Source organism: Pomacea canaliculata, linkage group LG14, assembly GCF_003073045.1.
Source record: "Pomacea canaliculata isolate SZHN2017 linkage group LG14, ASM307304v1, whole genome shotgun sequence".
NCBI lineage: Eukaryota > Metazoa > Mollusca > Gastropoda > Architaenioglossa > Ampullariidae > Pomacea > Pomacea canaliculata.
This window is the reverse complement of record NC_037603.1, coordinates 12,471,823-12,484,252: the sequence shown is the minus strand read 5'-3', so window position 1 is coordinate 12,484,252 and position 12,430 is coordinate 12,471,823. Positions and strand designations below refer to the sequence as shown.

Sequence of the window (12,430 nt, the reverse complement as noted above, 5' to 3'; positions counted from 1 at the left end):
TTCTTTCCCACCCTTAAGATGCTAGGTACCCGTGCAACAGCTGGGTCAGCTAGAAGAAGTCAACCAGATGATGGAGATATCTCTGAAATGTATGCTTTATGAAAGTTTCATCGAGTCAATACAGCGATCATAGCTATCGCCATGTTTTGAGGCAGGGTACATAAATACATTTCACATCGGGGTGTAAAGCAAACACTGACTGAGATTTTCAGAAATATTTGGGATAGGAGACAAACATTCTGTCTGTAATCGTGGACCTGCACGAACATCATACAATAAAATGTCCTCGAGGGTGAGACATTTTCTCGCCTTCCACCCCTCAGGCTGTTGAGCTGTTCAGAGTTTGCGGTTTGTACACCCGGGAGGAAAGAATGGTTTCAAGTCGTGATGAAAACGAGACAGAGAATTTATCATCAAAGTTTTAACTTGCGGAGTGAGGGCGCCACCATCAGTTGAGACTTGCGCAACAAAAACGTGTTTTAATATTTTAAGATTTTTCTTTTTGTTGTTGTTGTTGTTGTTGTTGTTGTTGTTGTTGTTGTTGTTGTTGTTGTTGTTGTTGTTGTTGATGATGAAATGGTTGTAATAACTGAATTTTTATTAATCCACTTTTTTTTATTCTTCGTCTTCATTCATTGTTTTACTGTAGTAGTTTGAATATTTTTTTTAATGTTTCCTCCAAATAACCATCTTCGTCGTCTTTACATTCACTCGGGATCGTACCAATCGCTGTTTTTAACTTTCTGAAATATACACAGAAACTAGAGAGACGAAATAAATAAGACAACAAAAAATAATCTGACAACTAAATTGTATACAAAATGTATTTTAAAAAACGGAGACTGGTTGGCACAAAGCTAGACCGAGACGGACTGTCCAGACTTGGAGAATGTGTCCCTGACCATGTCAATACACTTCAGCTTTATACAAATTTTCACACACTTACACACAAACACTCCTGCATACTTCACAAGATATATCAGGTAAGTGTGTTCGCACACAAAGAAAGCACCGAGAGCATACCAATACTGTGCACGGGGCAGTCAGTGATCTCTCTAGGTCTTCTTTGAAGAAATGAAAACTTTTTTCTTTTACTAAATATTCTGGGCTGTACTCTCCGGCTTTCATTTGCACTTTGAAATGGAAAAGATAACCCCAAAGCAAAACAATACACATATAAACTATACTCAACAAACTGTCGTCCGATAGTCACAAGACTTTTTTTGTGCGCCTCACCTTGAAGGTCCAAGATTTATTTTAACTCCCTCGACATGCTTCTTCTGTTTATGTGATTATTCGTTCAGAAAGAAGGAGGACAGGTGAATAGAGGTTAAGCAAGGAGAAAAAGCAGACGAAAGAACTTGCAATTTCATGATAGCTACCTGTATTTAAACGAGAATAAACTGGTACTCACGTGATAGCTACGTGACAGCTACGTGATAGCTACGTGATAACTACGTGATAGCTACGTGATAACTACGTGATAGCTACGTGATTTAAACGAGAACAAACTCACGTGAGAGTGGAAGCGTTTTTTCCAGGTGGGAGCATCCATGGTAGACGCTGTATCCGAGGGGAAGCCGGCAGGTGTGTCCAAGGCAGTTGACGGAAGAGTGGACGCCTGCCCACTACTCACTTCCGGCGGCACCGACCCGTTGGTTCCTGGAGACAGAACTCAGACTCTTGCACATCCTATGGCGGGGAGCGGTCGTGACTAGAACATTCCCTCCATGACCAAAGGCCTCAATGTTAGTTCTCTTTCTCACCTGCGACAATCTGCTCGTCCTCATGCCTCCGGGGATTCCTAGGAAAAATTTAGTCCGTGGTCTACATTTGTTATGAACATCGTAGAAAGACACCTGTAGAATTCCGACAAGAGTTTGTCAGGTATGAAGTCACAGATTTTATATTTGTAATTTGAAGTTTGATGTAGGGGTCACCAAAGTTATCTGCTATGAACACTACCTGAAAGTAAGTGTATTATTAGGTAGGTGTAACCTCGGGTAGACACAATAAACCCCGGGGTATACACTTCCTCTAGTATCGGCTCCCAATGTTTGTAGCCTCAGGAAAATTTGAATGAAGGTTCCATCGTAGAACTCGTACAAGCCTCGAATGTCGTTATTCGACGGACAAACAGACAGACAGACAAATGTATGAACATGGTGTCGGCATCAGGACAGCCCGGGGAAGGCAACTGTCTCGAGCTCTAGCTTCTGAGCACCTGCAGCACGTGACAGCTGAGTCTGCACTCTCCACACCTCGGGCGCCGAGCGACTGACCTGACGACCCAGCTGTTGGAACACACCGCTAATCATTGATCTCCCACGTGTGTGTGTGTCTGTGTGTGCGTGCATGTGTGTGTCTGTGGTGTGTGTCTGTGTGTGATGGGTTGTAGGGAGGACAGCCATGACAATGAAGACGTCAACAATACAAACTGTCGGGAGACAAACAAGATGACGAGCCCAACACGAGGGTCTGAGGAGACACGAAGGTCAGCACACAAATAAAGGTTGCGGCAGAGGTTTCCCTCAACAGGACGGTTGTCCGCTCTTCTCCAAAGAAAAATGCGGGGCAGAAGCTGAAAGACTGGACAACAACAGGACTGACAAGATGTCGGTGTTGAGATAGGGTCCAGTCAGGCAGACCTTACAAAACCTTCCCTCACAAACCTACTTCACTATCTCCTTCTGTACACTATTCATTGTCTACTATGTTCACTCTCAACTTTTATGATAATCATGCAAAAAGTCTGAAGTGACAGAAGGAAGGAGGAGGCATAAGTCTGACCCATTTATATTTTTAATTTCTTCTGAAACACGAATTATTTTTAGAGAAGGTTACGTGGGCCATGCTACAAAAAAAAAATTTCTTTGCTATTTACAATATCTTTCAAAGCACCCAAAGAAGCTGGATGAAAAGGAGTTTTTCACAATCTTTGTTTACCTTCAGGATTCTCAAAAATATTCGATTTAACTGTCAAGTACTCTGAATTACAAACTGCCAATGTCCTGTCCCCTTCCCGTGGGGCGGGGCCTGATGGTGATGTCCGTGTGAAGGTGGACAACAAACACTGGCGGCGATGTTTGTCTGATGTTTGTACAACTTCCACACTTTCCCAATGTCAGTTCCCATAATTCCACCGGACATCACGCCCAGCTGCTTCCCACGATATTAAAATGTATGTCAAGAATGTCTAGGTGACAGGGTATGGAGGTACCCGACTAAACCTACCCTCGCTCTCATAATGACCAGTTTGCTTCAAGCAAACACTTGGCTGTCTGCTTCCTGTGTGATACTGATTCCCGGGAAGGGATGTATCAACAACTCTCATTTCACAGCTTAAAAATCTCAGACATTTCGGCCACACTAGGTATTTCATAAAGATTATTATAGTAGTATGTGTGTATGTGTACCTGTATGCTTACAATCATAACTTTTACATTTTCTTGCTCAGTAAACTGTTTTCTCATTACGTCTTCCACGAAATGTACAGAGTTAAATTTCATAAACAAGATTTACATTAATTTTAAAGCTAATTTAATAAGCTGATTGCATAAACTCAATTTATATGCTAAGAAATGAATATCCCTAAGATTTTTTTCACTAAAAGATATAAAGAGGTGGCGCTGTCACAAAATGTCGGATCTCTCTCTGTGTGTCACACACACGTGTGTGCAAAGACCTGTAGCTCCCCCCTCATGCACACCCCTTGATGACAAATGACAGACTTCAGCCCTCTGCCTTCTCGGACATGAGTGAGATGTCAACGTCGGCAGCGACGAAACATTAATTATCGTCTTTATCATCATGCTGTGCTTCCGTGAAGATGACGACTGCCTTTGATGTCTCAGCTCTCCTAGACCCTCTTTCTCTCTCTCTCTCTCACACACACACAGACATACATCGAGAACAGATAATTGCTTTACTGACCAAGTGATAGACACACACACTTAATCACACAGTCTCTCTCTCTCTCTCATAATTTCTCTTTCACTCACACACACAGAAGCAGAGATGCATACACATGCATGTGTAAACATGCAAATACATTCACAATCACTCACACATCCACGCACATACATAAATACTTATTTCAGACTTCATTACTGTCGTGAGTTCAACTGACAGAGGGACCTTTCATACTTTGAGAAATAAACAAAGATGTGAAACATTGACATTACTCGTTCATTCCCACGCCCCGTGGCCATCGTTCCCTGGTTTTGACCCCCGACTGTTGTTGACTGTCACGCAAGCTTACCTCGAGTAGCTGCAAAATTTAACCCTCCCACACTCTTTAAAATACAAATAAATGCAATAAAAAAAACCTCTAAGTCCTCTCATATCCACCTTTTGTTGTGGTCCTCAGCTTTTCCGCAGGTACCTGTTGTGTCCTCTTCACACGTTGTTTGTTCCTCTTTCTTAGGAAAAGAAAAGAAGACAGAAGGGGTGAAAAACTGAATTAGCAAGGGACAGTGGAGGGGTGAGATTGATCACAAAACCGAGTGAGACTTCATGAGACTCCGGGGTGGTTTGCAGGACACCACCCGGCATATCCCCCTCCTCCACTCAAAGTTCTGTACCAGGTAACCCACCAACAATAGAAGTTGTCGCTGATGATGATGGTGGTGATGATGAAAGAATAACCAGATGGCATGAAGAATGTGAGCCAGTAAAAACAGTTTGTTGGAAAGACTTGTGGTGTTAAAGTATCGGATGTAACCCACCCACCCACACACTGACGACGGGCCAGGTGACACGGACATATATTCAATACAGGTTGACAAGTACTTTTTCAATTTGTCGATGTTTCTTGGGAGAGAAAGTCCTTCAATCGTGTTTCAACACACACACACATGAAAACTATGGATGGAAGGACGAACGGGGCAGGGAATGTTAGACAGGAATGAAGATAAATACGATCAGAACAATCTGTACTTGCTGATACCATCAGACTGTTATTAGTCCGAGGTTTAAAAAAGGAGGGTCGAGCCTGACATCGACAAAAGTCTTGTATCACCAAAGAACCCTCGACTCAATCTACAATATCAGACATTCTTGGTGAGGAGTGGCACAACACGATCAACAAAATAATTAGTAAATACAGAGGTATGCAGCTTGCAGCACCTGTTGCATGACTTCACGCGCGTGTGTCTGTGAATTAATCTGCATTTCAATCCCATAATTTTCGAGCTTTGGTTACACGGTGTTTTGTTCGCGCATTAATTTGACAGTTTAGTCATCGGGACTTTTAATGTTCACAGGCAGGGAGCTGACAGAAAAACGTGTTGTGAACTGTCATTTTATCTCTCCTCCAGGTGAGATTTAAGATAATTATTAATTTAGGAGAAAATTGAACAACAGGTAGATGGTGGTAAAGATAAAATATCGTGTTCTGGGGTTTTGTTTGTTTGTTTCGTTGTTTGTAAATAAGGTTCGACTCCAGGATTGTTCTTGTATATAGAGTTAGACCTAAAGATTGTTTTATTCTTTTTTCTCCTGTTTAAAATAAACAATTGAAGCTTGTACAGGTGTTATAAGTGTGAGACTATCCCATGTGTAAAGTCTTACCCTTCTCGACTGCACCCCACCATAACACTGACTGACAGACTGACAGTCGGGTGGAGGAGAGCGACTGTCCCTCAGGTGGCATGTCGGGACTTTATATAGTCGGGCAAATATAACACACGGGTGGGAGGCACCAGTGGAGGGGCAACTTCTCCACAGCTTGCGAGGTCGCAGGTTTTCTGCGCGCGCACACGTGGTCTGTATACGTGTCAGTGCGGATTGTCATAAATAAAAAAAAGAAAAAAAAGAAAGAAAACTATAAATTCGACAAAGAGGATACAGTCCTTGTCCGTTTGACAATAAATAAAACTGAGAGGAGGAAGAAATTATAAGTTCAAATCTCATCATAGGGGGGATGGGGGCGAGTCGGACACAGAGAGGCTAAGTCGTCCAAGTATTCATTAAAAAGAAAAAAAAAACCTCTCTGGGTCAGTCTGGCAAGGTTTTCAAAAGTACTAACTGCTCTGTCTCTTCCCGTCAGAGAAATTCTTCACACGATCTCACAGACACGAACCCTTCATCCATCTTGTAGACGAGTACGTGCGGTGAGTCTATCCTGCACTCCTCTCACCTGTTTCTCTGTCATCTCTATGATATCATCGACTGCGTGCCTAGCATGCTCACGGCGATGACAGTCGCCTCACTGTATGTTCTCCAAATGTTTTGTGGACAAACAATTTACGGAGGGATAGAATAGTTCTTTGAAAACGTTGTCGAGTCATACCCGTAAGATATAATGGACTCCAGCCACCTGAGACTGACTGGCCATGCACTTGCACAGCAAATGTAACCAAGCGTGAAACTGTTCGAAGCTGCTGGTGGCAAGTTCGTAAAGTTTACAAGGGAGGAGTAGCAGTCAAGTCACTTCAAACACTCTTTCAAATAGCAAAAAAAAAATATATATATATATAATAAAATAAAAATAAAATAAAAATTAAAAAAACACCTTGCACTTTTACTGCCTTTGAGTTGAAGATTGGCTTGTAAATAACATATCTCCGCTAAAAAAAAAGTTCCATGGGCTTATTATAGCCAATAAAATAAAATAAAATAAAATAAAATAAAATGCGAGCTCATAAGCTCACAACAGTGTTTGATGGAGCGTGCTTATTTTAAACTTTATACAATAATACACACGGAGTCATTGCCTGTTAAGGAAAACATAAATACAAACACAAAATAGCTGTCCACCCGAAAACAACTTTTTTTATACTCCTTTTGGCCACCAACTTTCTCTAGGTATACGAGAACAAATGAATGTGGATACCAATTTAACAAACCCTGATCTCTAACATCTTGTCTTCCCGAATCATTCTGTCCAATACCCTACACCAAAACCCTCGTCCTAAACCTTTACCAAATCAAAATGCTTCCTTATGTTGACTAAACAGGTTTCTAAACAAGACATACATATATATATACTCTACATTCATGCGCAAACACCTCTCCAGAACGAAAAAAAAAATGGGATAAAGCGTACACCAAAAGATGAATGAATAAGTAAATAAATAAAAGATCCATTAAAAATGAAACAAGCAGCTTTCGCATTGAAACATTATCAGTTAACCTATTTGAAATACTCGATGCGTTGGACTCCATAACAACAAATACCAGACGGTGTGCGCGTGCATGGAATGGGTGGGCCAGAAAAAAAAAAAAGAAGCCACCCGGACAAACCCAGTATTCCAACGTGTACACACCCTGCTTCATACCTGGCGACCAACGGCAGCTTAATATTAATCTGAGTGTTTCATCTACCTCCAGGGCAAATCTAGAAAAAGTACATGTGTTCAGCAAGAGTGTGGCCCAGCCTGCTGACTGCACGCATCATTGCATTTCGTAACTGGTACTACAGGTACCGGGGGAGACGGAGCGTAGCACAGGTGAACTGAGGTCAACAGAGCCAGACTTGCACCCGCATAAGGTCCCCCCACTCCGTGAACACCCGACCCCTTCTTTCATATTAGTTACTCAGTGAACAACCGATCCACTCCACTGGACATTAATATTAGTCAGTCAGGATCGAACTTAGGTTGTTAAGAAATTCCCCTTGCATGATCGTTAATTGATAACGAGGCTTGCAAGCTAACGATGAAGTATCGTGTTCACGCTAAAAAGGCATGAGGATCACAGGTGTACAAGGCATGAGGATCACAGGTGTACAAGGCATGAGGATCACAGGTGTACAAGGCATGAGGATCACAGGTGTACAAGGCATGAGGATCACAGGTGTGCATGGTGTCAGGCTTACAGGTGTGCAAGTAAGTTTTGCGTTGACATTGGTAGCTGTCAGGTTCACAGGTTGCATAGTATCAAGCAGGTGGGTATCAGGGACACGTGCACCAGCATGCACACAAATTTGCATCATTAACAAACACTAATCAATGCTGAAATTAACCTTTTGTCTTTCTGAAATTGCTCGTTTAGGGAGGGGCTAGCCTTGCGGCTATAACAACAATGGATGAACCCGAAGGTTTACGAGTTCGATACCCGGAAGACGAAGCGTACTTTGCCCAGGTCGACCATGTATATACTGTATATACCGATATAGCAACTACAGAAACATCTCATTGAATGGAGGACATAGAGAAGAACAGAATATTTCTCATGCATTGACCTACACTTAGTGTTATGGGACTTGTCATGACGTGTTATAGTGCTACGTAATTTTTTGCGACACGTCATATTGTGACGTAATTTCTAATGACGGTATGTCATGGTGTTACGCAGTTTGTTGTGGCGTGTCATAATATTACGTAATTTGTTATGACGTCCTTTGTTATCACGTTATGTTGGTCTTAAACTCTTTGAACTCATTTGTATGCCGATACCTGTTATAAGTACTGCGCATGTCTATATATATATATGTTATTTATTATTAAGTCACGTGAGCTGCATCTGTTTTTATGAATATCAAAGATCATGACAACAAGCACATTCCATCACTGTACAGTTGACACAAATTATAATTAGAAAACGACTGCAGGTAACGTGCCTACAGCAACGCGTGTAGATTAGATCAAATCATAACGACCAATGTACAAGAAATATCATCGCTATCTACACGTCTGTCCGCCTCACGGATCATTCCAAGTACACGGTACACTGCCCCTGACGCAGGTCAGACGGAACAAGGGTAGGTAAGATCTCCCCCCTCCTGCCCCACCCACCTCCAGACCGAGGCTCAGTTCTGTGTCGACCTCTCCCCGCCCTCGTGGCGATGGTTCGGCAAGCAAGCGTGACTCTCCAATTAATCATTAAGGGCGTTTCCCGGTGGCGGGGTCACGTGACGAAAGAAACCTACAGCCCGGGTGCAGTGTCCTTGCAAGGGTAATAACCTCCGCCGCTTGCAATCTTTTATGTGCTGTTTACATCTCTACTCTCTTATTTCATCTCGTGTTTCAAAACGTTCCCAGACATGCAAGCACAATGTCTTATTGAAATAAGATTATGGGTTCGGTTGGACGAGTTCAACAGCGAGACCTGTTTGAGACCAACCAGGGTTGGGGGTGTTTTGGCCAGGTTAGCCAGCTTAACCTGTCAATAATAACAAATAGGGAATGCTGCCTTAACCTATCAATAATAACAAATAGGGAATGTTGCGCTAACCTAGCAACAAACCTATCAACGCTCACAATTAAGGGGCCTCAGTTCATTAACAGTATCAAGAAAGAAATGATATTTGAATCTCTCAATAGCCACAAGCACCGTTACCCCCAACATGCCAACATGTCCATACCTACAAGAAAGCGTACCTGTAACTTACACATCCACCTGACACTTTCAAGACTTCATCCACACTCAAGACGAGTTCACTCAGTGCAAGACGACTTGTCTTTCCTTGACCGAGGTCAGCGTGCAGGACCTGAGTCCTCTTCGGAACACAAGGGATGTAACTGTCACAGAGGCGATCAGATCGGTGATGAGGCGTCTTTGTTGATTATCACCCTTGACAATATGTTTGTTCCTGAACGAATGCATCGTCACCTGCACACTGCATGGCACTGCAAGTAAAGTTTGTGTCGACATGACAGCTGCTTGCTGTAGGAACAGGTGGCGCCTCTGTCTTGTCCACCATCTCCTCCTTCTCCGGCGACTTGCGCGCCACCTGCCGTCTCCTCCCTCCCTATCCCTGTCCCTCCCTTCTCTCTCTCTCCTGCCACAGTCGGACTGCAAGACAGGGAACAGCAGGACCAGGAGGACCACGTGGTCTGTGTGGATGGCCTGTCCTTCACACACCAATGTACTGTATACGAAACTCTTTTCCGGATTGTCCAAAGAGCTCATGTCCCTAGTGAAAGCGAAGACTACTCTACAGCTTATTTTAATTAGACTCATTCATCTTTTTCACGTTTACAGACTTCTTCCTCCCTCCATCAATCACTCACTCACCTAGTTTCATGTTTAGAACACGGGTGTCAGCGGGCAACAACACCATTACACACGTTGAAGACTGGCAGGTGGACAGCAAAGATCCAGGACTGCGTAAAAACATGAAAATAAATAGAAATATTTGTACGGAAATGCAAGTAAGTAAACACAGGGACAAGATAAACAGAAAATAACCGTCAGTAAAACAATGAAAATAAACACCTGGGAAAATCAAGAAAGTAAACACAAAGACTAACTACAAGAAAGAAAATACACGACAAAACATCATGACAGAAATTTTTTTAATGTCAAGAAATACAAGGAATGCAATTCATTACAAAAAATACGTGGTACGAAATACATGACACAAATATACATGACAAAAATATACATGGAAAGAAATGCACAGCGAAAAATACTTTGAAGGAAATTTATGACAAAAGATATATATGGAAAGAAATACATGTAAAAATACCTGAGAACAAATTTATACATGTAAGGAATACATGGCAACAAATACACGGAAAAAATTTTATGGAAGGAAATACAAGGAGGTATATATCTACATAATCTCGCACTTCACTTGCCACATTTTTCTCTGCTCGTGGGAGCTGCAGCAGTGCGCCAGAGCGAGACATATTGACTGATGACCTATGACCTATCGTGAACTTAAAGGTGCAGGCACCACACAAAGTGAATGTTTTAAAGTCATCATACAGTCAGAGATGCCTTACAAACGGGCAAACTGTATATCTTAGCCTCTGGGCCTGAACAAAAACATCCCCTGATAAGAAAACGGTTGTTCGTTTGACAGATTCAATCAGTCATTCCTTCAGAAAATGCAAATCACCTCCTTTGTGTTCCTGACTACACTTGTGAATTTATAACCCATTATATTCTCACTTATAAATTCTCTCTCAAATAAAAAACTGAAATTTCAATATTGAAATGTCTATCTGAGAACACTTCTCTCCGATGTTATGAGTAATACCTTCATAAGCCTCTGTTCATCCTGCTCACAGACGCTCTCAGACAAGCTTGCACAAGAGAATGGATGGGGTGAAAAAATAAACGGGATATACAAACAATGAGGACGAAGACCGGGTAAGAGACGATTGGTCAGAATGAAGCGATGCATAACTGAATTCACAAACACCCGCCCCAACCCGCTCGGTGGCCATGACAGAGTTTTACTGCGGCAACACGACGAACACCAGAGGAGAACTCTCAACTCTGACACGAGGGACGCTTGGGGACACCGCCTTCCACATCCTTCAACACATATTTTGCCATCATGAAAGTATAAAGCAAAGCATTATCATGCTCGCACACTTGCTGGCTAATTGCTTGATTATGAGTGCACCAGTCAGAATATACAGTAAGCCTCACAGCTTTTCCTCCTTACTAGAACAAATTATTTTTTAAAAAAAATACCACAAACCAGAATGTATATAGAATAGAATCCAGATTATGTTTTTCTTGTGCACTTTCATGTTTACAGCAAGTACCCGACCTTGCAAGAATGTGTACAATTAAGGTAAAGACTCTTATAGGTTGTTGGGGAGTGTGGTGCTATGTCTCACTTTTTGTGGATCAGCTGTACATGAGGGTGGCCCTCCTTTCCTGTCCTTGTCCCTTCCTGTCTTACCTTCTCCAACACTATGGCCCCGGTCTTCAAACTTTTCCAGACGAGTATCACTTGCTAAAATTGGAATTGACTAAATACAACCACCCAACCCTACCCACTAAGAATACCTATATACTAGTCTAGAACTTAGTCATGGTGCTCCCACCCTCATACCTTCGCGTACCACAGTTAGAAACCCTTGCTCCATTTCAAACTTCTGGTCTTGCAATTCTTTTAAACAACCAAGTGACACTCGGTGCTCAAAGTCGAAGAGCACAATCTCGTCGACTTCTGCGATGGCTGCAATAAATATGGTCAGGTTCTAGAGCAGAGGTGTTGAACGCACTCTTCTTTGAGTATTGGGTTTATTTCGAGCTTATCGAGACTGCAGGCAGGCTGGTTCCCCTCTGGCGGTTAAAAATGATATTAGGAACCTGGGCCACCTTTTCGTAATTAGGTGCCGAAGATATGTACACAAATTTATCGGTTCAGACATAGCATGTCGAAGGCACAATCAGTACACATCCTCTGCAGACTGATGAAGTTTGCAGTCTCTCCTGAATATTTCTTCCAGAGAGAAGAAGCCATTTTCTCTCCATTTTCACCTTTTCTCTGCTTGTTGACCACACCTCGCTAATTTCTCAGTTCATTACAGGAAAGCCTCATCATTCGAGTATTTTCAGTGACCATCTAACCAGCGGGGAAGTGGAGGGTGTTGGTCACGGAGACGGATGTAAAAAAATGGTCTTTTTTTTTTAAGTGATGAAAAATGTTAGTAAAAAATATGTTTCTCCTCTGTATGACGAATGTGGTGAAGAGAAGGATGGTCTAACTCCCAAAAAGTAGACACCTGCTGGCTCGCTC

At 42.3% G+C, this 12,430-nt stretch overlaps 1 protein-coding gene across 3 annotated transcripts in view; it reads right to left on the bottom strand.

Annotated features, from left to right (window-relative positions):
• Positions 1-10,997, bottom strand: part of LOC112555454 (uncharacterized threonine-rich GPI-anchored glycoprotein PJ4664.02-like) — a 46,614-nt gene extending 35,617 nt beyond the window's left edge. Inside the window, exons 1-3 of one of the 3 annotated variants that reach the window (XM_025223871.1) lie at positions 10,931-10,997; positions 9,961-10,049; positions 1,517-1,662 (exon numbers count right to left, since the gene is read on the bottom strand). In XM_025223871.1, coding sequence (XP_025079656.1) covers positions 1,517-1,662; positions 9,961-10,006 — 192 coding nt within the window. In that variant the 5' untranslated portion in view covers positions 10,007-10,049; positions 10,931-10,997. The other 2 variants (XM_025223874.1, XM_025223873.1) reach the window with 2 other exon arrangements.
• Positions 10,998-12,430: the final 1,433 nt, after the last annotated feature.